The sequence below is a fragment of the Lepidochelys olivacea genome, assembly GCF_965140295.1.
Source record: "Lepidochelys olivacea isolate rLepOli2 genome assembly, chromosome: 8".
Classification (NCBI taxonomy): domain Eukaryota; kingdom Metazoa; phylum Chordata; order Testudines; family Cheloniidae; genus Lepidochelys; species Lepidochelys olivacea.
In genome coordinates this window covers 322856-350486 of record NC_140418.1, presented here as the reverse complement: position 1 = coordinate 350486, position 27631 = coordinate 322856, and the positions used below count along the sequence as shown (strand labels likewise).

At 46.1% G+C, this 27631-nt stretch overlaps 2 protein-coding genes across 9 annotated transcripts in view; both read left to right on the top strand.

The window, feature by feature from the left end:
* Positions 1 to 442: 442 nt before the first annotated feature.
* Positions 443 to 23745, top strand: LOC311525262 (C-terminal-binding protein 2-like). 6 transcript variants are annotated; one of them, XM_084637224.1, is made up of 10 exons: positions 2434 to 6304; positions 6762 to 6889; positions 8333 to 8487; positions 8604 to 8748; positions 11231 to 11437; positions 12120 to 12334; positions 13255 to 13385; positions 13536 to 13663; positions 14316 to 14436; positions 23361 to 23745. In XM_084637224.1, exons 1-10 carry the CDS (start codon positions 6120 to 6122, stop codon positions 23578 to 23580), a joined length of 1635 nt encoding a protein of 544 aa, XP_084493350.1. In that variant the 5' UTR covers positions 2434 to 6119; the 3' UTR covers positions 23581 to 23745. The 6 variants fall into 6 exon arrangements, with proteins under 6 accessions (XP_084493353.1, XP_084493350.1, XP_084493351.1 ...); XM_084637225.1 differs by lacking the exon at positions 23361 to 23745 and adding an exon at positions 15674 to 19154 and having other exon boundaries at positions 2435 to 6304; XM_084637226.1 differs by lacking the exon at positions 23361 to 23745 and adding an exon at positions 20865 to 20951 and having other exon boundaries at positions 2437 to 6304.
* A 1702-nt stretch (positions 23746 to 25447) lies between these two features.
* Positions 25448 to 27631, top strand: part of KDM3B (lysine demethylase 3B) — a 135948-nt gene continuing 133764 nt past the window's right edge. For 2 of the 3 annotated variants that reach the window (XM_084636644.1, XM_084636643.1), the window contains exon 1: positions 25448 to 25738. In XM_084636644.1, coding sequence (XP_084492770.1) covers positions 25568 to 25738 — 171 coding nt within the window. In that variant the 5' untranslated portion in view covers positions 25448 to 25567. The remainder of the gene's footprint in view (positions 25739 to 27631) is intronic. The other variant, XM_084636645.1, reaches the window with a different exon arrangement.

Here is a 27631-nt window from a genome sequence, read left to right as displayed (position 1 = left end):
GAGGTGAGCTGGGGCAGGGAGCTGCTGCAGGGGGGGCTCCCTGGGCTGAGGGGAAGGGGCGGCGCAAGGTGGAAGTTCCTTTCGCCTAGGGTGCAAAACCACCTTGCACCAGCCCTGCTTCTCTTGCATCAGCAAATCTGTTTTGCTCCCAAACCTTACCTTGCTGCAGAGTAATTTTCCAAAGGGAAATTGTGTGGTAGTTCCTCCCTGCTTGTCCAGTCCTGAACCTAAGATTTACATTAGCAAATCTTCTCTCTCTCCAGACCCTGTCCCTGTCACTCCTCCTCCTCCCTCTGAGCTCCCGTGTTTTGCACCCTGCTGTGTCGAACCAGCACTGAAATAGCCATTGGCAAAGTGAATTAAATCACTGATTTTATTAATGATTTAAGTCAACAAGCAGGAAACTTTAAATAATTGATTTTAATCTTGTTTTGCATTTGTACTTTTAGTTATTTTTCTAAAGAGCGGTTCATTCACATTGGTTGATATGTAGAATTGCAACTCAATATAAACTTCTTGCTAAATTTGATACTACTTTCTGCCCACCAGGAGGATACACTATATCTATACACATTTATTTAAGCAATTATGTAGATCAACATACATTCATTTGGATTCTTAATTTTTACATTTTTTATTGTTAGAACAGTTTTCAAACTTATTTGATCACCGCCCCCTTCTTTATGTCTGTAGTAGTTTACACTCCCCCCCCCCCACCACACAAGTCATATACCGATTAAAAAAAATATCAACATGCAATTCTCACTAAATATTAAAAACAGTAAGGCATTGATTCAAACAGAAAGGATTCAAACAGGCTTTTTTGTTTTTCACTTGTTTTTTTCCCTGTTGCATGAATGAGCCAACAATCCATAGTAATAAGAGCAAAAGGAAAACTGTGATTGTGGTAGATGCTCACAATTAAATGTGCACACTGTGTTGTAGCAAACAGATTAACGTACAGATTAGCAACTACTTTGTATAATGTTATGCAAATTTATCAGAAATCCATCAAAATGCACAGCACCTTCTGAAGACCTGATATGCCTGGGGCAGTGGTTCTCAAACTTCATTTCACTGTGACCCCCTTCTGACAACAAAAATTGCTACGTGACCCACAAGGGGGGACAGAAGGCTGAGCCTGCCTGAGCCCTGCTACCCAGGCTGGGGGAGAGATGAAGTCCAAGAGCTTCTGCCCTGGGTGGGGGGCATATAACCTCAGCCCTGGGCAGTGGGGCATGGGTTTGGGCTTCCGCCCTGGGTGGTGGGCTTGGGCTTCAGACTTGCTGCGGCCCAGGGCCAACACCAGCCTTGGCAGGGCTCAGTCCCACTTTGCGGTCCCAACCCACAGTTTGAGAACCCCTGATCTGGAGGAATCAACTTTACTAGTTATTCATTGGTGTGGGCAAAATATGTGCAGTATTTTTTTCCTAATGCTTCTCATGCTCCCCCCTGAATACATTGTGTCCCCCAATTTCAGAGTGTTAGAAAATGGTGAGTGACACAATTCTTATTTACTAGATGATGACTTTCTACTTGTGATCTGTGTCAAGCTACATTAGGATGGAAATTGGAATTCAATTAAAAATTCTCAAAACGGCATTTTAAAATTTTTTATTTGCTAAATAAAACCATCTTAAATGTGCTGGAGACATAAAAAAGTAAGTTTATCAAAACATGTTACATCAGTATGTTTTAAATATATTAAACAAAGGAATTAACTGTGCTTAGTGAGCTGATTGTTTCTAATCACCACAGACCAGATTCTCAAAAGTATTTAGTTATAGAAAAGTGCATAGTGGGATTAGGTGCCTAACTCCATTGAAATCCATAGGAATTAGTTGCCCAACCTGCTTAGGCACCCAAAAGTACCTACATCTACATCAAGTAGTCTACATCTTTAGGTGCCTAAATACCTCTGACAATCTGGCCCCATATCCTTCAACTTCTTAAAATTAGTAGATCTCCTTTCCCACCTGTTTTTTATTCACAGACTAGAAGAGGAAAACAAGTTTTCCTGCTTTTTCAACTTCCATTTGGTTTCTCAACTTTGAACTAGTCCAACTGAAGAAAACAGTCTCTCCATCTGCTACCTAAACTGAAACCAAAAGTAATTAAGGCAAAAGCTTTTCTGCACAAGAGAAACTAAAAGTACTTCCATTTGGAAAAAATGTGACTACCAGCATTCCTTCTATTGTAAAGACTGACAATAATATAGATACTTACTTAATGCAGCTCATGATGTTGTGGCATATTTATAAAACTTGAGTTGACCTCAAAAGTTAATGTTTCCTACTGATTCGGTGTATAATTAAAGAAGTAACACCCTCTGACTCATTAAAATTTGAGGAGGGCTCCCTGTTGCAGCATATTTTTCATTTAAGTGATTTTAATTGAATGTGGGGAGTTTAGGCCTTAAAAAGTTGCCATAATTTCAAATTTAATTTTAAACAGGTTTGATTTTTAAAAAGAAAATGTATTTAATATACTTTTTTTTAAGTGTGGGGGGGGAAGAGAAATTTTTATCCTGCCTGAGGATCAGTAAAAGGGGGAAGAAGATAACAGGAGAAGATGCTAGCTCAGTTGCTCACTAGGCTCAGACATGGATCATGAGGAGGGAGGATGGGACAGCAGGGTTTCACGACAAAGAACAGCACACTTCTTACACATACTTCCCGCCATCAGTTTTACATGTGGCCAACTATTAGTCCATGACTTGCGCCCCACTGATGTGATGGTGGTAAGTGCCTCAGATTTGCTACTGCATCCAGCATCACAAGATGTTTCTGCTAAAGTGATTAGCAGTGAAATAGTTAATGGCATTGATACATAATCTGCTGTTGTGTTTAGGATTTAACCCATCACTAAATTCACATCTGCCAACTGTTGGCTGCAGCCTTGGCCCCAATCCAATTGTCAGCCCATAATTCAGTCATGTTTGGAAGGCTTTCTTCACAGCCATAAGGTCTAGAAACTTTAAAACAAAACCAAGTGTGTTCTCCCAACACCTCCTGAGGCTCTCTGCTTTGAGTGTATTTCCTCAGCCCACACACGCACCTTTCCCTAAGGGCCCCTCACTTGAGTGCATCCCTCCTAACACCCCCAGACCTGCCCCTTAGATGCTCTAGGTTGAGTGTCTGTCACTTCTCCACACACACCTGCCCCCAAGGACCCCTGCTGATATTTTTTTTGTTTTTCAGTTATTCTCCTATATTTTAAAGTGTTTTTCCCTCTCTGCTGTAGCAGCTCTATTTGCAGAGGAATGTGAGACATGAACAAGAGGAGAAAACAATGTGACTGATTATACCCAAAGTGCTGTCAGATGCCTAACAGAAGTTAACTGAAAAAAGAGACAGGTTTCAGAGTGGTAGCCATGTTAGTCTGCATCAGCAAAAACAACCAGGTGTCCTTGTGGCACCTTAGAGACTAACACATTTATTTGGACATAAGCTTTCATGGGCAAAAACCCACTTCCATCAGATGCATGAAGTGGAAAATACAGTAGGCAGGTGTATATATATTACAGTACATGAAAAGATGGGAGTTGCCTTCCCAAGGGCGGGGGTGTGTGTGTGTGTAGCAATGCTAACGGGGCCAATTCAGTCAAGGTGGAAGTGGCCTATTCCCAGCAGTTGACAAGAAGGGGTGAATCTCAACAGAGAGAAAATTACTTTTTGTAGTGCTTACAAGGCCAATTCAGTTTCCCCTCTGTTGAGATTCACCCCTTCTTGTCAACAGGAATAAGCCCCTTCCACCTTGACTGAATTGGCCCTGTGGGATTTGGAGAAGGGGCGTGGGGAGGAAATAACTCAGTGGTTTGAGCATTGGCCTGCCAAACTCAGGGTTGTGAGTTCAATACTTGAGGGGGCCATTTAAGAATATGGGGCAAAAATCTGTTGGATGATTTAATTGGGGATTGGTCCTGCTTTGAGCAGGGGGTTGGACTAGATGATCTCCTGAGGTCCCTTCCAACCCTGATATTCTATTATTCTAGTCCAGTTGGGGAGTGTTCAGAGATGATGCACTAGGTCAGTGAGGACTCCACAAAGGCTTGGAGATGCACGGGAGGAGGACACAAAAAGTGTCTAATTGTGTGGTTTGCACAGACTAAGGTAGGGGGGAGTGAAAAGAGACCAGAACAGAGGAGCTAGGGGAAAGGTATGTGTTTGATACTATTTTAGTGTGTGCACTATATTTTCCTCTCTGATTACAATTATCATTCAGGTGGCAGCAAGGAAACGGATCTACTCATTGGGCAGGGGCTGGGCACTTGCTAACTCAATAGGGTCTCTTGTATGATTGGGCCTGGCTGGGGACTCACTCTCCAGCCAGAACACCATGTGGGTCAGGAACTCCACTGGGCACTGCAAAAATCCACTGTAATCCTGTCTATGGTTCCACAGGGTGCTGTGATAAGTTTTGCAGAGGTGTCCCTTATCTGTTCAGTGCTTCTAGATCTGGAGGTGAAGCTTGTTATTGCTGCTGCTGCCGCCTGTAGGGATGTTGGGGGGGGGTTTCACCCTTCCTGTGATGCGGTGATTCCATGTGTTTCCCTTCATAGCCTTTGCCTGGTCACACAGACGTGGCTTCTACAAGATGAACCAGGTAGGGTGTAAGGAGTGGGGTAAGAAGGGAGAGACAGAGTTTTTTGGAGAGGGGGTTGTTTGTTGGGTTTTTTTTGTCAATTTTTTTTAAGGCAGGAAGGAACTATTACTATCATTCAGTCAGATCTCGTGAACAATACAGACCAAAGAACTTCACCCAATAAATGCATTAAGCCCAGAATTTCTGTTTGAGCTATAGCATCTTAGAAAGATATCCAGTCCTGATGTAAAGAGTGCAATGATGGAGAATCTGCTAGGCCTGCAGAAAAAACATGCCCAAATTCCCCAAAGTAAAAAGCTAGGACTTGACACTTCAAATGTTCGAAAAAAAAGTAAGAAGAAAAACACTGTTTTAGGCTGTTGAATATACAATGAAAGGTAAACAAGTGTCATGATCTGGTCAGGAGGGTTTGTATCCTTGTTAATGTTCAGCCTATACAGGTAACTGCAGATGAAATTGTGTCCTATGTAAATGGCTGGTCCTCTTCTCTGTACAGAAGTTGATCCCAACAGGTGAGGATGAAGAGAGGTGCTGGCGGCTTTGTGTAAATCTGTATCTGTGCTATCACTGCAGACTGGGAAGAGGGAAGATTGTCAGGGCCATGTCATTGCACACCTTGCAGACTGCTCCTGTTCCATAACAGTCCAGGAAGCAGAGCAATTAGGGGCTGGAGCTGGTACTGCAGGCAGGGAGCCTTTCCCGGTGCTATGCTAGGGAAATCTCACAACACTGGTACATTCATCCTCCCTGCTAGCACTGTTGGAAGGAGGGCTCTGTTCTAGCTTCCTAATCTTTCTTGTTTGGTTGACAGAAGCAGTTCTCAGGAGGCCTCTGTTTCTTAGACAGGTCTGAGGAAGGCAGGGCTCCATCGTGGTTCTTGGCTTGCAACCCGCAAGCCCCTTCAGCAGCTACGGCCAAGTGCTGAGTGAGGAAGAGGAAGATGAGGCAAGAAACCGAAGCTGGCACCTGGCCAGCCAGAGGACGTTTTTCCAGCAGGACTTCAGGGACCGGGACCGGACTGAAGAAGCGAGGGGTCGCATGTACACTCCGGACTGCGGAGCCCCCCCACTGGCGGGAGCGTCGCGCCCACGGAGGAGGCCGCTGCTCAGGGCGTCAGCGCCGCGGGGGCCGGGCGGGGCAGCGGCCCTGGCCCAGATGAGTTTTTTTTAAAGGAAAAAGTTAAAAGTTGCTTCAGTGAAACGTGTGTCGCGGGGCGGCGGCGCCGAGTCCTGCCGCTGGGCTGGCGGGGCGGCGGCGGCGCCGAGGCCCGCGCGGTCCCAGCGGCTGCGGAGCGGGGCCGGCTCCTGCAGCCGCTCCACGCCGGCCGCGCGCCGGGGCCCAGCGCGGTGACAGCGCGGCAAGGGCTGAAGCGGGAGCCGGCCCCAGGTGCGCAGCTCCGAACCGGCGGCCGCGCGCTGCCCCGCGGCTCTGTCCGCTTCCTTTGCTCGCCGCCGCCGGCGGCGCGGGGCGGGGGAGGGGCGCTCGCTGGCGGGACCGGCCTGAGCGGGAACCGGATGTTGTTTCGGCAGAGCGGAAACGGAAGCGAGCGGCGCTCTGCAACGCGTCTCTATGGCCGCGGGTCCGTTCCGCGCCGGGCCGGACGGGGCGCTGCCCAGGGACGGGAGCCTGGGGCCCCGCTCGCCGCGGACTCGGCCTGGCCCTTCCGCTTCCTGCTGGGAGTCGGGAGCTGGGCCCGGCGGTGAGTGTGGGCTGTGGGGAGGAGCGAGTCTCCGCCGGCTGTGACGCCGCGGGCCTCGCTGCCCCCGCCCGGCCAGGGAAACAGGCGGGGGAGGGGCGGCCTGGCGGAGCGCGCGGGGGCCTGGCGCCGCCGCACGTCCGTGGAGCGAAGCCCCTCCGGTTCCCTGAGCACAGACCCCGCTGGCGCGCGGAGTCCGGCCGCAGGAGGGGCTGGAGCGGGGGGAAGTGAGGAGTCGCGTCCCGTCGTGGGGATTCCCCCGCCCGTTGCTGGCGCCCGGGCAGTGCGCGATTTGCTCGGGTGGGGGAGGGGCCCACGGTTTTTCCGGCTCCGCACCCAGCTGCCTTGAAGGGACTCCCGGGGGCGAGGGCGTTGGGCTCCAAGGGTTCCGCCACTGGTGTGTGTGGCGTGGGCCCGGAGTTCAGGAATAACCCTAATATCGTCGCCCATCTCTTTTCAGCATTGCTCAGGGAATCCGAGCCAAGTATCCTGTGCAGAGGCTCCCCTCAGGGCTGCTCAGGTCAGTCTTGGCTTGTCTCATGGACAGACATAAAGTGAAGCGTCAGAGGCTGGACCGGATTTGTGAAGGTAACCCTCTAGCCCTTAAAAAGAAAAGGAGTGCTTGTGGCACCTAAGAGACTAACACATTTATTTGAGCATAAGCTTTTGTGAGCTACAGCTCACTTCATCGGACACTGCCCTGTTTCTGGAAAACGGTGTTTGGGTGAGATGAGTAAAACTGAAACTCAGTTCCTACAGGCAGGGACAACTGGAATGACTCCAGTGGAACTAGGTGCTCTGCTCTCACTTCTCTTCTGTGCAGGCCACAGCCTAGAGATCCAGAGGATTAGGATTAAGATACATTTGGGGCATCCTCTTTAAACCACATCACTTTTCATCTCCCAGAAAATGCCCTGTTTTTCTGTTCTCGTTGCAGTGAATGAAGATTTTTGAAAGTCTTTAGAAGATGCAGTAGAAATTTTCACAGTGAGATTCAGAGCTGAGAATGTGGAGGCTGTGACTATTATGAAAGAATATCTAAATCCTCTGTTGTATTAGGAGTGCAAGCTAGGGATGAGGCATAGCTTTCCTTGGAGAGACATCTTGGGCTAGTATTCTAGGGTGATTATTGCCTGGCCTCCTTGCTGCAGGAAACTCTCCTTCAGCTTTGGCACAGCAATCCTCCCTAGAAGTCATTCAAACACTAGGATTGAACTCTGGGAGAGTTGGCTAACGTTGGATAATGAACTGAAATATCTTTAAAACAGTTGAAATAAAGTTGCCAGCTGCTTACCCATTTTCTTTTCCTGCAGGGAACAGTTCCTTAGAGCCCCCTGGTTGCACTCTTCTGGCTCTCAGTTGGTGCTTCCTGTCTTTGCTAATATGAGGCAGGAAGTTCCTATTAGGAGCCCTCTAAAAAGGGGTATCTTTCAAACCAGGGTCTAGGAGGGAAAGCAGAATGTGAGCAGCTAGGGACATAAGGAATTGTGAAGAACAGGTCCTGCTGTTAACCCGTTGTTGGTTGACCTCACCTTTTATTTCCTTAATCCAGAATATGGTGGCCACCATATCGGTAGGAGGCCCTTTCTGTTTTTTTAAATAACATGAATTGAGGAAAATTTCTGGGAAAAGAATTCTGTAACAATATTGAGACCCTTGTTACACTTCTGTGTGTGCATGTCTTTTCTTATTCAGCACTATTAATACAATGCTCTGAACCTCGTTTCTGGTGAGGCTGCTCATTCTGGGCCCTCGCTCAAAACTTTCTGCTGTGTCCTCTTCACATCAGAGGTCTGGATATTTCTATTCTGGCTTCATTTTCCTACATTTCTTCTGAGCTTGTTGACCCTTTCACATCCCCATTGACCATTTTCTTCCTTAATCTTTTCTATACTGTGGGAGGGTAGCTTCTTGTGCCCTGCTGGATCAGTGCTGATGTATGTATACCCCCTTGCTCATGTTATTTATGGGCTCCAGAATTCACTTGTTCCTCTCTCCTGCACAGCTGATCACTGTTGTCTTTGTCTGTAGGTATACGGCCTCCTATTGTGAATGGCCCAATGCCTGCCCGACCACTGGTTGCACTCCTAGATGGGAGGGATTGCACTGTGGAAATGCCAATCCTGAAGGATGTTGCTACAGTGGCTTTCTGTGATGCTCAGTCAACTCAGGAAATCCATGAGAAGGTAGGGAGAGTAAATGAGCCTTTGTGGGGGTGAAGCTGACTAGCTCTGTGCCACCATGGAGATGCAGGAGTAGGGAATGGTTCTCAAGCTGGTGTGCTTTCTGTTTGTGTTTGTAGGTGCTGAATGAAGCTGTGGGAGCTTTGATGTACCACACCATCACCTTGTCCCGCCAGGACCTGGAGAAGTTCAAAGCCCTTCGGGTCATTGTGCGTATTGGCAGTGGCTATGACAATGTGGACATCAAGTCAGCTGCAGAATTAGGTATGATGACCACAGTGTGGATGTATAGGAGGATATAACATATATTTCTTTTCTCGCTTTGCTCTTGAGAGACAATACCCATGCTGGCCAACACCCACATAAAAGAATTTCAGAGAGAGTTGTTTAGGGTGGGGCTTCTTTAGATAGCAGAATGTTTGAACTCAAAGGTTAAAGGGCAGCTGGCCTGAGAAGAGAGTTAAGGTGGGGTCATTCAGATTTAGGGATCATGAAGATCCCTGAGACCTGGACATAAGGAAGGCTAAACTTAAGCTTTGAATACTACACTTACAGGTGAAGAGGTTTGCACCTGTTTAGATTTAATCAGGTCTTTACCACAAATACAAAGACCACACGGAAAGAACTGACTTCTTTATTGGACAAGTTCAGTTCAAATGTTTAATAATCACTCCATGCCTTTTCATGCAACTAGACTTTATATGCAACTAAATTCTGGCTGAGCACTGCATAAGGAATGGATGGAGTAAAAGTGTCAGATATTTGGGATTGAGTGAGTGTAACCATTGCTGTTCCAACTGCTTGTGGAGGGATCCAAATGAATTTTTTGGATCTCTATTCTATATTACAGGCTCAATCAACAGGTGTGTACAATGCTGAATCATCTGTGCTTTCACTTCCATCCTGGGTTTCTTTCCTGGTCCTTAGTTAGCTGTTGGGCTACTGTTGTGTCTTTTTAGGTCCTTTTACGTTTGTCAAGGCAAAATACTATGGGCTAAGGCTCCAGAACAGCTTCCTTTCCCAACTAAGTTCCTAGATTCTAGGGTTAAGTTTTGCGGAAGAAATAATTTCATCCCATTGGGCATGATTTTCTTTTCCTGGCTACTTAAAGGATTTTGTTTGCTGAAAAATTCTCTGGAGATGCTGGCCCTTCCTTGGGATCCTAAGAGTCCTCTCAAGCCAGGGAGACCTAACAGAAGCCAGTATGTAGCAGTTTAGCCAACTATCATTCCAAAAAGGCCACTGCATCCAATCCCTCCTTGTGGTGGATTACTCAGAATATATCTCGGGTTCTCTACAGTGCTTTCACATTTCCCTGCTTTCTGGGAGCAATGAATCTTTCAGGACCTTAATTCCCTTAGCATTGAAACTGCTGAGCTTGAATTAATATGCAAATTAGATAACATTAACTTGGGTTTGAATAGAGACTGGGAGTGGCTGGGTCATTACACATATTGAATCTATTTCCCCATGTTAAGTATCTTCACACATTCTTGTCAACTGTCTAAATGAGCCATCTTGATTATCACTACAAAAACTTTTTTCTCCTGCTGATAATAGCTTATCTTAATTAATTAGCCTCTTACTGTACCTTTTCATGTTCTCTGTATGTGGGTGTATGTATATATCTTCTTACTATATGTTCTACTCTATGCATCCGATGATGTGGGCTGTAGCCCATGAAAGCTTATGCTCAAATAAATTTGTTAGTCTCTAAGCCCTGGTCTTCTACACTGGGGGGTGTGTGTGTGTGTGTATCCATCTAAGATACGCAACTTCAGCTATGAGAATAGCGTAGCTGAAGTCGACGTATCTTAGATCGACTTAGAATCACTTACTTTGCGTCCTCGCGGCATGGGATTGATGGCTGCCGCTCCCCCGTCGACTCCACTTCCGCCTCTTGCCCTGGTGGAGTTCCGGAGTCGACGGCAGAACGATTGGGGATCGATTTATCGCATCTACACTAGACGAGATAAATTGATCCCTGATAGATCGATCACTACCCGCCAATCCGGTGGGTAGTGTAGACGTGGCCTAAGGTGCCACAAGGACTCCTCTTCTTTTTGCGGATACAGACTAACATGGCTGCTACTCTGAAACCAGAACTTAATTGATCTTTCTTGCCTATGGTATTTTGAGCGGGTCTGTGTTGCTTTATAGAACAGTTGATAATGGTAATTTAAGTAACAGTTGTTTCAAATGGAATCTCAAATGGATTTTGAGAAGGATTCCTGTGGGTTCCCACTGTGTGTTTAATGACTTAGTTACCTTGTGTTTGCAGCTGCTGGGGAAGCCTATGCTTTCAGCCTGGCCTTGAGCATCTGGTGCATGAGGTCTGGAAGAGTTCAGCCATCTCTGCTTCTACAGTCTGCTAGTTAATTCCTCAGGAACACCTCTGGGTTGCATCCTTGGCCATGGACAGTCTAGACGCTGCTTCCTGTGCTATTCGTACAGCTCAGCTCTCTGATTTTGCCATGTTTCTGTGGTGGTAGTACAGTCTAATGGTCTTTTAGAAGCAAGGCAACTTAGGAAGCTTTCCTGGAGGTTAAAAGACTGCGGGGAACTTCTCCATCTCAATACAAGGCTGGATCCTGAAACTTGGATGCTCGGGTTGGTGCCGTGTGCTACCTAAGTCCCATGCTCCAGGACTATTGCTGTCTTCTAGCCATTGTGTTGTATGAGGAGAGTTTGCAGCAGAGGTGCTATAGGCAGTGCTGGGAATCTCATTTGTACTTCCTCTTTCTAGGCATTGCAGTATGCAACATCCCCTCCTCCTCTGTGGAAGAGACTGCTGATTCTACCCTCTGTCACATCTTGAACCTGTATCGCCGGGTTACTTGGCTTCATCAGGCTATGCGGGAAGGAAACCGAGCCTCAAGCATGGAGCAAATTCGAGAGGTGGCTGGAGGTGCTGTGCGTATCCGTGGTGAGACCTTGGGCATCATTGGCCTTGGTAAGAAATGGTGACTGTTAGGCTGAAAAGGGAGCTCGGAAAGCTTCTGGGAATGTTGGTGTCGCACTTAGCCTCAGGAATAGATACTCCCTCAGTGGCTGCTAACCAGTGAAATACTCTAGCTAACTTCTATAAATATCAGACATCTAATATATACCACCACTGCCCTAGAGTGCAATGCTGCTGCCCCCAGAAGCTGGGCAATAGTCATGGTAGTAAGACCTCTTCTTTTCTCATGTTCCAATGAATAGAAAAACTGTAAGCTTCAGATGGTCCCTTCCAGTGGTAGTTCTGTCACTGTGTATGCTAGCCATAGTGTTGGGAGCTTTCTGAGTGTTTCTAATTCCAGATGGTTCCTGAAGCACTTGCAGTCAGGTCACCTGTTCCCCAGTCTGTCTGTTGGGCCTGTGGAACGAGATCCAGACCTGGCGTTGGGAGCTCTTTATGTTTCTCTAATGGGCTGAGTGCTGTTGGGTGCTGTACCATGGGTGAGGGCTAATTCTCATCATGGGAGCAACATAGAACCGTATAAATGACCACTATCTGCCCTGTCATTTCCTTGAAGGGCTACAGAACCCTTGAGTCCTAGGAATGACTCTTATCCATATTCCAGTCCCCTAGCAGCTTTGTGTTATGCTTGTGTTGCGTTTTGCTTGACATGAGTATGTTTTCTCTTTTGAAGGCCGAGTTGGGCAGGCAGTGGCCCTGAGAGCCAAGCCCTTTGGCTTCAACGTGATTTTCTATGATCCGTATCTACCAGATGGCGTGGAGCGATCCCTGGGGTTACAGCGAATAGGAACTCTGCAGGACCTGCTAATGCACAGTGATTGCATCACATTGCACTGCAGTCTGAATGAACATAATCATCACCTCATCAATGACTTCACTATTAAACAGGTGCAGCCAGAAGCTTGGTTTCCCCACAAAGCACTTGGGAAATGAATGAACACAAACTGCTGCTTCCACAGAGGCTGATAGCATGTGAATCCTGCTACCTCTGCTCTGTGGCTCCTGCTGTCTTCGGAGGCTGGGAGTGGGTGCATTGGGGTGCCTGGGCTTTGTGCTGTGCAAAATTTGTTCTTAGGAGAAGAATATGATTGACTGTCTTTGAATAATTTCATTTTATAAAGAATGTTTTAGGTTTAGTTTCAAATTACATTTAAAATGAGTAACTGATAATGTTTGGTAGAGCCAGCAGTGATTCGGTCCGAGGCTGTGTAAACGCCTTCACACAGCTCTGATAATGCCCCCCTGATCCCAACCCATAGCACCCCGAGCTAAGATGGTCTCAGGCTCTCCTCCTGCCACTCTGCTGATGCCTTTCAATGCTTTCCTGGGATTGAGCACCCCCTGAATAAATCAGTCCAGTTTTCTGCAATTGTGAATCTTGTTTGCACTGATCAGTTGCTCAACTACTTCACTAAAAGAAGTACGGGTTTTTAGGGTGGGAAACCTATCAGCTCCTTTTCCCGCTTCCTGTGTTAGAAGTTAGTTTTGTAGACCCAACTGGCAAGTGTTCTTCTCCCGAGTTGGCTCTGAGAGAGTCTGACTTTTCCTAAGCTTTGCAGGTTATGTAAGAACATAAGAATGGCCCTACTGGGTCAGACCAAAGGTGGCCAGTGCCAGATGCCCCAGAGGGAATGAACAGAACAGGTAATCATCCAGTGATCCATCCACTGTCGCTCACTCCCAGCTTCTGGCAAACAGAGGCTAGGGACACCAAGGTGGAGAGTTAGGTTCCTGCTCTTTTTGAGAGGTCTCCTCCAGTCTCCACAGGAAGGCAGGAATTCTCAAACACTTTTTTTTCCCCTCTCCAGATGCGCCATGGCTGCTTTCTGGTGAACACAGCCCGTGGGGGGCTAGTAGATGAGAAGGCCTTGGCACAAGCATTGAAGGAGGGGAGAATCAGAGGAACAGCACTTGATGTGCACGAGTCTGAACCCTTCAGGTAACACCAGAGCCACATACCCGCTGCCATCCTATGGCTCTTCTGCACTGGATAATTCTCTGGTTTCAGTTGGGTCATGGTTACACCTGGGAGGACAGACAGGGGATTTCACTTTCCAGCAGAAACCACATGTTTGTTTTTCCATCACAGCTTTGCTCAGGGGCCCCTAAAAGATGCTCCCAATGTGATCTGCACCCCTCACACAGCCTGGTACAGTGAGCAGGCTTCCATTGAGTCCAGGGAAGATGCAGCTAAAGAGATCCGCAGAGCTATCACAGGTAACTGGGGAGGCCAGGTCTGCCCTGGTGCTCTGCAGCTGCTGCGGGGATGGGAGTTATTCATTGGTTTCCTGAGTCAGGACTATGGAACAGTAACTGCTGACTGTTTTGTTAAAGCTAGGTCTGCTGGGATGGTGCTCACTGACTCATTTCTGGAGCTGGAATACAAGTCACTGGTTGTCTTTGACTTATGAGGGTCTCATAGCTAATGCTAGAGAGAGATTCTTTACTCTTTCTGCCCCAAGTTGTATGTGATCAGTACTGATGTCATATTCCCCTTCCCTCCGGGGGTCTGGCATCTCATTCCTCCCCCACAGAATGGTTTCACTGATGGCTGCATTGTGCACCCATTTTCTCTTGGGAGTGTTTGTGTCCAGTGTCTCCTGTGAAGGTGGGGACTGGCAATTGCAACACAAGGAGCCGCCCCTTCCCTGAGATCCCAGGGATGGGGAGGGGACCATCAATTCATTGAATATTCCTCTGAGTGTGTGTGTAGGATCTTGATTTAGATCTCTCCCCACCTCTGTCCTATGGTACTGAGGTGGGAGGGGCTGTTGGGTCCCTTCCTCGCTGCTTTCATGTGAAAATATTTGGGCATCTTCACTTCTTATTTGTCTCCTGCTATCCTCTGCCCTTCTTGGTGTCACCACAGGTCACATACCTGATACTTTGAGGAACTGTGTTAATAAGGAGTATTTGCTGTTAGCTGCTCAGTGGCCAAGTATTGATCCTGCAGCTGTCCACCCAGAACTCAATGGAGCTGCGGCTTACAGGTGAGAGAAGCAGGCTCTCTGAGCTCCTGCTTAATGTGCAGGTCACTTATGCACGTGCTTATCTTTTACATAAAGACCCCAGCATCCTGGGTAGAGCCCTTTCTTTGGGCCCCTGAGAATTGCTCTTGCCTGGCAGCATATTTCTTCTTACAAGCTGAATGGGTGGTAGGTTTTCTTCAGAAATCTGTCAGCCTTGCTTCTTTAGCTGGCCCATAAGCACTAAGCTTCCCTGTCTGAAATTAGAGTGATAGTCTGTACCAGCTCTGGGAATTCAGGATTCTGCGGATCATTTAATGCACCTTCTGGGCACCAGTTCTCTTGCAAGGATTTTGAAAGGCTAAGTGCTAGAGAAATCCCTTGGTATGTGGTACCCTGGTGGGTCCATGAAAAGGGATCTGCCTCCTGGGAATGATGAAGTTCTGCACCCCAGCATGGAATTATTGTCTGCATACTGCACTCTTTCCTTCACCCCACGATTGGACTGTAAATGAGAGGCATCATGGTCCAGTGGATTGGGCAAGAGACTATGAACAGGTGTCTGGGGTTCTATTTTTCTGCCACAGATTCACTGTGTGATCTTGGGCAGGTTGCTTCCCTTCTGTATTTGTTTCCCCATCAGTAACATGGACACTATGAGGATTGTTAATGTGTACTCAGTTCCAAGGGGGGAATCACTACCTCTTCTCTCCCCGCCCCCGGCCCCCCTGAGAAATAGTCAGGGATAATGGGAAGGAAGGAAAAGTTTGCTTAGAAGTTGCTAATCTCTTCCTATCACAGACCAGGGAGGTGTATCCAGCAGCATGTTCCCCTTAGAGAACTGCAACCTCTTGTATATATTGAGACTTTCTAGCCATTCTGGGTGTATGAATGGGGTGTCAGGCATTCTGTTCTCTCTAGTAGAGACAAGATCTGTCTCAAAATTTTCTGTGTGTTTAGTGTGACCCTGTGGCCATTTCTGCCCTTAATCCCCGAGCTGGTCGCTGTCTGGGAGTAGGTGCCATTTGGATCAACACATAACTGGGCCCATTTAGTCCTGACAGCATTTACTGTAGTCTTAGCTCAGAGCAGTTTTGTTTGGAGACTTTTGCTCAGTGCAGCATCGTGACTTGCATATCCTCTGAGCTGCGATAGCCAATTCAGAACATGTGGGTGAGGGCACAGCTTTGTTGTCCTTTCCCTTTGCAGTGCACTTCCTTAGACAGGCATGTAATCTCCACATGTTTTCTGTTGGTTTCAGGTTTCCTCCAGGAGTAGTGGGAGTAGCAGCCCCTGGGCTGCCGGAGCCAGCGGTTGTGGAGGGGATTATAGCTCACGGGATGCCCTCTGTGTCTCACTCTGCACCACGTACCCCTTCCCCAGGAGAGACGAGCAAACAGGACCCAGACAGAGAAATCCCCACTGACCAATAGCATCTTCTCTCTCCCTTCTCCTCTGGCAGCAGAAAAAGTAGGGGGAGAGCTCCCTGCTAGGACCTTTTCTAACACCCCACTGAGACTGTTTCCTGTTCACACAGGACAGGAGAATGCATTTCATTACTGGCAAACATTAGCTCTTGCCTTTCAACAGATATTTTATAACCAATTTAGTTTTAATCTCTTGGTGAATCTTTTTCCTTGTCTGCGGCAGGAGCAGTGACCTTGCCTCCCCTTTGAAAATTAGTTTAACATGTAGTGTCCCATGACCCTGCCTCTGTTATGTTTCACAGGAAGGCACTCTCATGGGCTTGAATGCAGCAGAACAGGAGCTGGCTGAACAGGGAGGGCTCCCAGTGCCTCCAATACCAAACTTGATGCAGATTTTCAAGAGTGACTTGCAGTCTCTGGAAGCACAGGTGATGGGGGAGTGTTCAAGCAGGACTAGTAAAATGAAGAGAAGTTAGGCATATAATCAGGTGTACTGCATTGCAGGAAAAAGAAAGCCAATGCCCAGTGCTATGCACTGCCTTGCTTATCCTGACCCATGTGCCTCTGAGCACAGGCATAGCCAGGGTTGCTGCAAATTGACAGTGTGAAGTTTTGCTCTAGTAATGTTAGTGCTGGGCCTGAGCACAAAAGCAAGAATGAATCTGAGACTGCGAACAAACTGACTCATGAAATATTTTGGGAGGATTAAAGTAAATCACTCAGATGTAATGTCTCCTGAGATGGTCATGAAGATTTAGGAGACTCTCTGGAATCTGTGCCCAGCTGAGAAATGGAAGGAGGGAATGCAGAAGTGTAGGAAATTTGCACTGGGAGGCAGCAGAAATTAAAGCATTGTGAAGCTGTTACTGCTGATCCTGTACATGCCTGTACCTCACATGCTGCTAATGCAGTCTATCCACAAGAGAAATGTTATACTAGAATTCTAGAAAGAGAAGAGATGTAGGTCCCAGTTAGCCCATCCCCCAAGGCCAGAGAGGATTGTTCTCTTCGGGGCTTAGTCCAATGTTAAATGCCCCTTGGTGCATCTGCCGTTGTCTGGGGGGAGATGATTCTTCAGCTTACTAGACTCCATGACAGGAAGATTTTCCTGATATTCATCCTACTTTTTTTTCATTTAATCACATTACTCCTATTTATATCCTCCTGGGCCCACATAAAGTAATTCTGCTCCCTTCTTGGGTTTTACACGCTTCAGTATTTCTAGATGGTCTAACAGCTGACAACTCTTTTGGACTGCAACAATTCGTGTTTTATTCCTGTTGCTCAGGTACTTCAAAGTAGGTGCCCTCCAGGAGTCTTGCTGGGTATGTGGAAGCTGAACAGCCTGTGCATATAACTGATAAAGGAAGGGGCAGATCTTTTTGTTGTCTGCTGAGAAACAGACTGTCCCTTGTTTCTGAAGAAGGGAGTCTGGAAATTGGGTGGGGAGCAGAGGGAACCACCAAATTAGATAATTGTTTAGAGTTTAGGGAACTGAATGAAGCTGTAAAACTTCTCAAGTAAGTTCTCAGGCTTTCGTATTCTTTTCTAGTTTTAAATCAGTCTCCAATCCTGTTGGCAAATACTGGTTTATTTTGTAGACTAGTGCTGACATCTTGAAGTGACTTTTTTATTTGGGGTAAAGGGGCCAGGGAGGAAGGAGTATTTGCAATAAGTGGAACTCTTCAACTTTCCCTTTCGGACTTTCACTTGACTGGATGACTATCTAGTACTAGTGGATGTGATTCAGTTCTTCGGAGTTGTATGGTTTTTAATTTTGAAGATGAATTTGGCTGTTTGCTAAGGTTGATGCAGGCACTCGGGTTCTGTGTTCTGGATGAGGCTGATTCAGTTTTAAAATTCACATACCTTCGTGGCTTCTCAGGATTTTAGAAGGTCGAACTGGGGCACGGTAGGTGGGATTAGTGGCAGGTATGTGTCATGAGGACGAGAAGCCTTTGAGCAAACCTGCAGCTCAGGTTTTTTAATTGGAGGTGAAAGTAGCATTTTCTCTTTCCCTTCAACAATTTGCCAATCTACTCTTAAATCTAAAAACTCAACAAGACTATAATTTAGAAAGCTGCTTTCCTAATAGACATGCAGGACAAGTGGGAAGAAAGGTTCCTTTAAGGATTCAGAGAGCTGATCATAAATGTAATTACTATATTAGACTGGTTTTTCTATCCATAACTATTATTTTCTCAACTTGCTGCTGAAACTACTGCCTTGTGTGTAAAGATCCAGGAAGGCAGATAATTTTTGGTTAAGGTGGTCTCAGGTGTGGGATTTCCAAACACAGGATCCGTTCATCTTGTCTCTTCTAGAGTGAAGTGCAAGACACTTAAGAGCCAGCATTTTTTTTTTATTCACAAGTATCTCTGAAGACCTATCCAGTAAAACCTCCCTGAGGGAGGAGTGGAGAAGATGATTTCACTTGAAATAATACTAAGCATCTTAATTCTTGTATTTGGTGCCTAGATACCATGGTGATTGGTGTACTAGGAATACATATCTAGAAATGTGAGGCCTGCTAGCTGCAGTTCTGGATGCTGATAAACTTGACTTAAGCATTAGCCCTGAGGGTACTGGTTCCATTATAGCCAGTGCCACATAGACCTGCATTTGGAAATGAAAACGAGTGCCAGTTTGGTCAGACCTGCCATAATGAAGATACAAATGTAAGTTTTTTTTTTTTTTTAAGCTAAAATCAAGCTGAATCCTCCCCTAATGCCAAGGAAGAGCTCTCCAGTTGCTGGTGAACTATTCCAGTTATACCCCAGATTATGTGCTTAGTATTGTTTAGCCTGGGACTGGTCATTATCAAGAAAGGGGCTCAGTCATGTTCCCCTCACCAGGATGTCAAGTTCTCCATGTTATACTGATCCACGGCCCCCTGTCCCAGGTTTTATGCAGCCTGGCGGGATGGAAGGAAAATGTTTGTTTTCTTAAATTGCCTTCCTTCAAAATGAGTATGGAGCTTAATCCCAAAGAACAAAAACCTTCTATTCCAGGGTGAGGCAGGAGTGCCCTGGTCACACTGATCTGCTTATAGGAGGTGCTCGCTCTGTCCTAAGGTACATTTTGCTTGTTGGGTTCACTGCTGCTGACCAGCTTTTTTATAGAGGATTCAAAGTTTCAGAAATATATTTTTGTAGAGAATGACTAAACTGTGAAACATTTTAAAATAAAGCATGTAAACAAACCTTTATATCAATGTTCCCTGTACAGATGTCTTTCTCACTTCAGTTCTCTCCTGGCTCTTGTTAGAAATGTTGTTTATTTCTTGGATATATTTTAATAAAGTTCTCTAACTTGCGTGGCTGCTGTTTGGTGGCGGGGGTGGCACCAGACCCAGTGTATACTAAGGCTGAGAAATCAATATGAATCAATGGCTGCATCAGTCCCACTTTTTAAGCACCTTATTTCCCAAGCAAATTTCCCAAACTCTGTCATTCCCTAGATTGTTACTGTGGCAAGTGGTTTGTTTCCTTGATATTTTGTGGAAGACAGAATTTAAAGTAAGGAGGATGAGGGCGTGAAATCGGAAGGAGGGACCTGCTAATGGCCTCTTTTTCTATACTGGTACCAGACTCTCCATGATTAAAGGATGTGAGGGGGACTGTGAAGATGTGGCAATGGGAGGAAGGGTCTTTTAACTCCAGAGGTGGGTTAAAGGTGGACCATGTGAATTGGGCACTCTTATTTACCCTTCTTTATAATACAAGAACAAGATTATACTTGAAGAAAGTGAAGTTACTTCCACAAGGCAAAATCAACCCGTGGAACTCACGGTCCCAAGATATAATTGAAGTCCAGAGTTCTGCAGGATTCAAAAAATGATTAGACATTTATGTGGTTAAGAGAATCCACTGTTACATTAGATTTTTTTTTCAGTAAGGTCTATAAACCCTTGTGTTTCAGGGCATAAAAACACCACTAATGGAGGTGGGTGGTGGCTTATACCATAATTGTTTGTTGTATGGTGTCTTGCACCTTTGAAGGGTCTGGGTACTGGCATCTGTCAGAGATGGCCTACTGGATTAGCTGGACCACTGATCTGATTCAGCATGGCAATTTTTGTTTTTCTGTTTGAAAAGGAAACAAACATTAGCACCCTCTGAAAGACGGTGGGTTGCTGAGTTTTTACTTCATTATTGGCATTACTAGTAATCTTAGTAGAGAAACCAAGAAATGGGCCTAAAGATTTACTTTCCCTCTCTGAGATATGGTACCTCAAAACTTACCTTGGGGACACTAGAAAAGCTTGCATTGCCAATATTCTCTGAATTCAAGGGATTAAACATAAGACTTTGCTCCAGGGCTGTCAAGATGGCATCTTTCATTAATGCTAAGGCATTTAAGTGCACTGTCTGTCTGAATCCCATTAAGAATGGGACCCTTAGTAAAATGGTAGCAGAGTACAGAAAATCAAACCTGTGTAAAAGTGTAGCTGCTGCATTTTGAAGAGGATGTGGAGCAGCATGAGGGCAAAAGGTGCATACCAGTAATGATTTTTTATGTCTGTGCAAGTATAAGAATTCTCTTGCTGTAATGGAAATTGATATTTCAGTCTAGCTATGATAAAATGTTGAGCTAAAGAAGTGCCATGCCTATTAAGGCAAAAAAATGGGATCCAGCATGACATCATGCATCTAAGTCAAAGCCACAGATAAAACCTGAGCCTAGAGAAGCACTGGGTTCAGCTTTTATCTGTGGCTTTGACCAAAGCTCTTGCACAAGGGATCTTGTACCCCTTAAAAACGCCAACATCTCTGTTGGTGTCAGGCTATTTGCATAAATTATGAAATATGCTGGAATAAACCATTTATATAGTTGAGAGGAGAGCTAGCTACATGCCATGTCAAGATCTCAGCAGTGAAAGCTGCAGGATATTCCTGAAGAAAATGGCTCCAATAGAAATTAGTAGTGTTAAGGGCAAAGATTCATCTATCTGGGGCCTTTGGCATAATCAAGTAAGCAGACAACACTAGACTGACCTACGTTCTCTGTTTTGTTGTCTTGCAGAGTTTAATGCTTCAGAGAAACTTAGAGATGACCTACAAAAGATCTGTGGAAATTAAAACTGAATAAAATCCCCAATGATGGAAAAATATTTAATTGCTGAACTATTTGTAAAATGGTATAGAGAATACATCTACCTTATTTTTTAAAAAAATAAATGCTTTATTATGGTCAGCTCAGATGGGTTAGTTTAACTTCAAACTTCCCATGGACCAGGTCTTCAAAGAAGATAAGCATTTGAACAGACATGAAATACAGATCTCTGATAAATTGCCTGAACAAAATATTAATGTAGGCATCTATGGCCACACTTTGTCACGGATTCTGGAAGGGCTCTTTCAAAAGAGTTCCTAACTTTTCTTCCACTAAATATCTGATAAACTATGGGGCCTGATTTTGTATCCATGGAAACTCCAAATGGCCACACCATCTTTGAGAGTCCCTAGCCAGTTGTAATGGCTGAAGTATCCAAATGAAAATAATACCCAGTTTCTTAATTTTGTTAAGACCCACAGTGCTATTCCCAAGGACTGTGTATATGAACTGTTTGATCCTGTTGTTTGGAGGCTTTTCTTCCTTATTTAATGTTGTAGTAGGAAAAAAAACTATAATTCTTTCCAGCTGAAGTCTTCTAGCTTCAAGTTTCAATGACTGGATTTAATTATGCCTTTTTTCATTAAAGGGCCCTGTAGTATTGAATATCTTCTCCTTGGTTAGATACTTAAACTGTGACCAAGTTGCCTCTTATCCTTCTATTTGAGATAGATTGAGCTCCTTAAGTCTCTCATTGTAAAGCATGTTTTCCAGACCTCAAATAATCTTTGTCACGTTTTTTGTGTGCTTCCCAGTTTTACATAAAGGACCCTAGTTTTCTATGCCTGCCTTTTCCATCAGCTCCTTTTTTGTTTGTTTGTTTTCCAGTTTTACTTTCTCTCTGATAAATTATGCCCACTTGCTTTTCAACCTGCCTTACTGAGGATAGAAGATCTGAAGACACTCAAGGGTCAGCTAGTTGTGAACCCATTTGGTGAGCTTGCTCCCAAAAGCTTCACCTTGGGTTCCACCAGCTTTGCTTTGCACACAGCTGTCTTGGTGTTGAGAACAGAGGGGTGTTTACCAATATAGCTAATCCTTGGACCATTTAGGCCCTTAAAGATGATCTGCAAAGCAGAAATATATAAAGGGTTTTGTGATTTCTTGCTGCTTTATGATATATAAAGATGTCCTGAAAAGTGTTTTCAAATGGGAAAAAAAAATTCTTCCCTCTTTCCCTTGTTTTGTTGGAGAATTCCTTGAATGACTCAATCATTCATTAGGAGCTTTCTCAGCCGTAGCGGTTGGCATGGTCAGTGTTGAATTTTTTACAAACAGTTCTTTCCCCCAAATTTTTAAGTTAAATATGTTACAACAGAAGTGTTTGAAACAGGTGGAATAATTGTTCTTGCAATTAATGATATATAATGTCCTTGGTAGCTCTAATATAATAAACCTATCAGTTCTGCAGTTGTCTGGAGTTTTCCAGGGTAAACAAAACATCTAGAAGAAAAACTATTTTTTTTCTGTTTAAAAAAAATGCGCAAGAATCCTTTCGACCTCTTTGTACATCACAAAGAAGCAATAAAATGGCACATGCCTAGTATTTTCCCTTTGCCCAGAGACCTTGAAATGCTTATGGAATCAAATAGGCAGCCAGTGGAGTGAGCAGAGAATGGTATGATGCGCTCTCTTGTAGATGGGTTTTCCCCTAAATAATGGCTGAAGCATGTTGTACAAGGTGGAGTTTCTGTATAGTCTTCACAATCCCACTGAGGTATGCTAAATTGCAACAAACTAACTTGGAGAAGACAAAAGTGTAGATCACAATGATTCAGCTAAGAGGGAGGAGTGCAATTGTCTAGGCTTAAAACAAACAAAAGGATGTATTTCTTCACATAATATAGTCAAACTGTGGAACTTCTTGTCGGGGTGCTGTGAAGGCCAAAAGTAAAACTGAGGTCAAAAAAGACGTAGATAAATTCATGAAGGATAAGTCTATCAATGGCTATTAGCCAAGATGGTCAGGGATATAATCACATGTTCTGGGTGTCCCTAAATACCAGATGGTGGGACTGGAAGACATGATGGCTCTCTTGAAATTGCCCTGGACTGTTCCTTCCCTCCAAAGTATCTGGCATTGACCACTGTAGAGACAGTAGAGACAGGCTACTGGACTAGATGGACCATTGATCTGACCCACTATGGTTGTTCTCGCGGTTGACCTTACCCCAGCATAGATGTGACTAGTTTGAAAGAGCCATAGCTATGCTGCTGTAGTGTAGACATACCCTAAGTGTGTAAGTGGGAGCAATATGACCCTGAGACAGTGTACTGCCCTCAACAGAAGATGAGATTACTGTCCTGTCCAGCTCCACTTAAGTGTTTTCCTCTTGCTATCATCAGCTCCTTGTTCTGATGTGGGGTGAAGTGGCTGATATTCATCACTTTGTTTATCTCTTCTAGGCACTACATTATCCAATGTGATGACGCTAACGACATCTGCAGGAAAAAGAGATGCGTGCCATCTGCCTATTGGCATAGGAGTCCAAGGCATCTCGCATTCTCCTGTAGAAGTCTTCCATGTATGTTGAAAACTAGAGGAGATGGGATTGTGCCTTGCAGTATTCTACAAGAGGGCTGTAGGGAAACAAAAGCTTATCATGAGATGACATCAATGCCTTAATACCAAAGTAAATGCCTTTATGAATACATAGATAAATTACTGTATGTGAGATCCCAGTTTAGTGCTACACTGTCAACACCTTGTAGTCAATAGTGTCTAGTACTTCCAACTCCAAGTGTTCAGAAATCATGATTCAGACTCCAATAAATCATGTGATTGTTTTAATATTGTTTTTAATTTGCCTTCTGATTTCTGAGATTTTTAGGGAAAAGCTGCCCACTCCCAATTTCTGTGTGATCGTTTCAGGTTTAAAATCCAACATTAATGTATACTCAAAAATGTGACCTCCAGATGACTTCTGGGGAAAGGGGATTCACCCTCTTCTAATCCCAAACTATCTCTATACATATACACCCTTATTGCACTATGCTGACTCTCTCCTTGCTTTACAAGGTCTCCTGCCCCACTCATATTTTCTCTCCAATGTTTCATCACATTCTCCTCTCCCACTACCTGCTCTAACATTCCCCTGTGCCCCTCCATCTCACATACTATCAGCTCTTTAACATCCCCTATCCCCACATTCCCCTATGCTCCCTTGATCTCCTTCCTGCCTTGTACGTTCCCTTGCATACACCCCACATTCCCATCTTCACAATTTCTTGACCATGGAACTCTCAGGGAAGTTGGCAGCCAGTCTCCAGTTTCACTGGAAGCAATAGGTAGTGCTGGCTTCACTTTCCCATATAACATTAAAAGATTAGAGAAAAATGGTGGCCATCTTTACTGAGGTCAGCCTGTAATTTCAATCCTGTTGAAGTGATGGGAAAAATGGGCATTTTGATTAAGGCCAAAAATTGTGAGTATGAGTGGTAGAAATTGGAGATCATAACAAACCCATCTAAAACTGCAAGACTTGTGATTAAAATTGCAACAGTTGGCAACTCCTGGTGTTTCTTTATGCTAGTTCTGTCAGCAGCAAACGTTTGCCATCTGTTCATGTCCCTAGAGACATCACCCATCAATGCCACCACAGTTTTCTCGGTGCCATAGCCTAGGCCTTGTGTACACTAGAAAGTGTTTGGCAGTAAAACTATACCATACAGCAAATGCTCCTAGTGGCGATTCACCTTAGACTAGCAAGACTGATTTTGCTTACCGTAGTTCCTAAAACAAAGTATGCGATGCCACCAGAGCAACTCTTTTGATGGTATAACTATGTCTACACTTGGACTTTTGCCAGCACACTTAAGGTGTGTAAGGATGTGTGACTTTTTTCACCCCCCGACACAGCTGTGCCAGCCAAGCGCAGACCAGGCCCCAGGTTGCCAGTCAGAACTCTGGCATGACGGCTGCACTTCCCGGCCCTCACTGCTTCGCCTGACAGAAAACTCCAAACAGCAGCAGCCACCCGAAGCCGTGTCCCTAGCCTCAGCAGGAGCTTCCATAAGAGCGGCCAGACGGGCTCAGACCAAAGCTCCATCCAGCCCTGTGTCCCGTCTGCCGACAGTGGCCAGTGCCAGGTGCCCCAGAGGGAACGAACAGAACAGGGAACCACCCAGGGATCCAGCCCCATCGCCCATTCCCAGCTTCTGGCAAACAGAGGCTAGAGACCCCATCCCTGCCCGGCCTGGCTACTAGCCGTGAATGGACCCACCCTCCCTGAACTTCTCTAGTTCTGTTCCCGTCCCCTGCGCTGCCCAGGCCCGTCCTGTGGGTCGCGGGGCAAGCTGGGCTCACCGGCAGGCTGCGCGGACCGAGCGGCCAAAGGCTCAGTGTGCCAGTCAGGAGGAGACGCTGCCGCCATGCACGCCGGGATTGGGAGGGAAGTGAGGCTGGTGAGGTGCATGCCGGGAGCGGATCTGGCTGATGCGGTGCATGCTGGGATCAGAGGAGGAAGGGGGTTTAGTGCCAGCGCGGTGTATGCCGGGATCGGGGCGGGCGGTGTTCGGACTCAGAGGCCCAGCGCGGGGCGGCCGCTCGCTTGGTGTCTTGGGACGGCGGCGGCGACCGTTGGGGCGGCTCCGGAGGCTCCTACCCGGCGGGGATGGCGGATGCGGCGGCTTCCCCGGTGGGGAAGCGGCTCCTGCTGCTCCTGGCGTCCAGTCCGGGTGAGGGTGAAGCGGTGGGGCTGGAGCCGGGGCCTGCTCTGCCCTCTCGGGCTTGGCGGAGCGGCACCGTGCGGGCCATGAGCGGAGCGGTGCCCCAGGACCTGGCGGTGAGACCCGGCGGGGGAAGCTTTGGGGAAGCCCGGGGCCTACACGGGGGGCTTAAGCGAGCGGGGCGGCGACGGCAGGGGGGTCCCGGCGAGGCCTGGCCTCGTCTCCTCCCCCCGGGCCCATGCGGTGCGCGGGGTGGGGCGGATCAGTCGCGGCGTTTTGTCCCCTTCCCCTTGTGGGCTGGGGCCGTTCTTCCCGCGGCGCTGGGTGATGCCTCAGGTTGTTCAAACTACCCCGCCTCCCCCATGTTGCTTCGTACTCCTGCCTCGATAACGGCCCGGGGTGTTTAGCGCAGCGCCTTGTTAGGGGCATTTTGCGCCTACCCCGTCCAGTGTTGCTGGGAGTGTTGGGCGTGTTTCGTGTATCATCCTCTCTTAGTTTGTTTGCAGCCTGTGTTTCACTTTCACTGTAGTTAGGCGCTAGCTCAGTTCTGCAGGATTTGGGTCTGGCAGAAATAGCTGGGAAGGTTTAACCCAAACTCTTTCTGTGTGGATTAGATCAGCAAGTTTTTTTTTTTTTAGGTCAGCCTTTCTTTGTGGTTTTATACAATGAGGCTCTGCAGAGCTGAGAGGAATTTCATTGCTGCTACTGTTTTCCAAAGATCATATGTAGCGTTAAATGTTACTTAGCATCTTGACTTTGAAATACAATCTGGCCACTTGAAAATAGTGTATTGTGCACCCACACTGCATTGACTTAAGATACCTGCACTGAAGTTCCCCACTCACTCCGTACAGATACATCTGTAGGCTTGAGGAGCCTGACCACAGTGGGATGGGGGTGGCTGAATATAGGAGTGATTCCAATGGTTGTGCCATCTCATTTGGGTAAACGCATCTGTTGGGGGGAGGAGTTTGGCTAATAAGGTACCTGTAAAATCTACAACTGCAATATTTGTGAGAAGTAAATTCTGAAATAGAAATGAGAGATTTCTGATTATCTGCTAGGGTGGGGGTCTATGGATTTAGGCATTGCAATACTGAACATCGAGGTACCTAGAAAATCACAGGAACAACACTATGATCCACAAAATTGAGTTACAGGTTTCAGAGTGGTAGCCATGTTAGTCGGTATCAGCAAAAATAATGAGGAGTACTTGTGGCACCTTAAAGACTAACAAATTTATTTGGGCATAAGTTGTTTTAGCCCACGAAAGCTTATGCCCAAATAAATTTGTTAGTCTCTAAGGTGCCACAAGTACTCCTCATTTGAATTAAGCTCTTAAGCATTCTGTACAATTTATGGGTAGAGCTAGATGTCCAAGAACCCAATCCATGAAAACTAGCAGGCCAGGCAGGGAGCCACCTAAGCTAGCCAATTGAAGGTGCCAAGGAGCAGGGTATGTGCTAAGCCTTTCTCACCCCTCAGAGATAGGTACCTAAGTCCAGGTTGCAGGGAGGCACCTAGCTATTCTTTCTGATCTATGAATGGGCAGGAACCTGCCACATGGAGTCAAGTGTGTTAGGCGCTTAATGCTTTTCTTGCAGGAATGAGTTAAGCACCTGCCTTTCTCCACACACAGGGAGGGAGCTGGTGGTGCCCACTATATAACTTTTACCCCAGTGGTTAGAGAACATGTCTGGGATGTGGGAGACCCAAGTTCAATTCTTCCCCCCTCTGCCAGAGGGGAAGAAGTGATTTGAACAGGGGTTTCTCTTCTTCCCCTCTGGCATAGAAGGAGGGAATTAAACCTGGGTGCCCTAGGCAAGTGCTCTAATGACTGAGCTGAAAGTATTAAGGTGAGCAACTTCTACTACCATTATCACTTCCTCTGGGTGGCTTTTGAATGGGACCCAATTTGTTAGGCGTGCTTAGAGTTTGCCTATCAGATCGGGCCCTGTGTGCAAGTTAGGCAGCCAAACGCCTGTCTTCCTTTGATTCATGATTTGCTC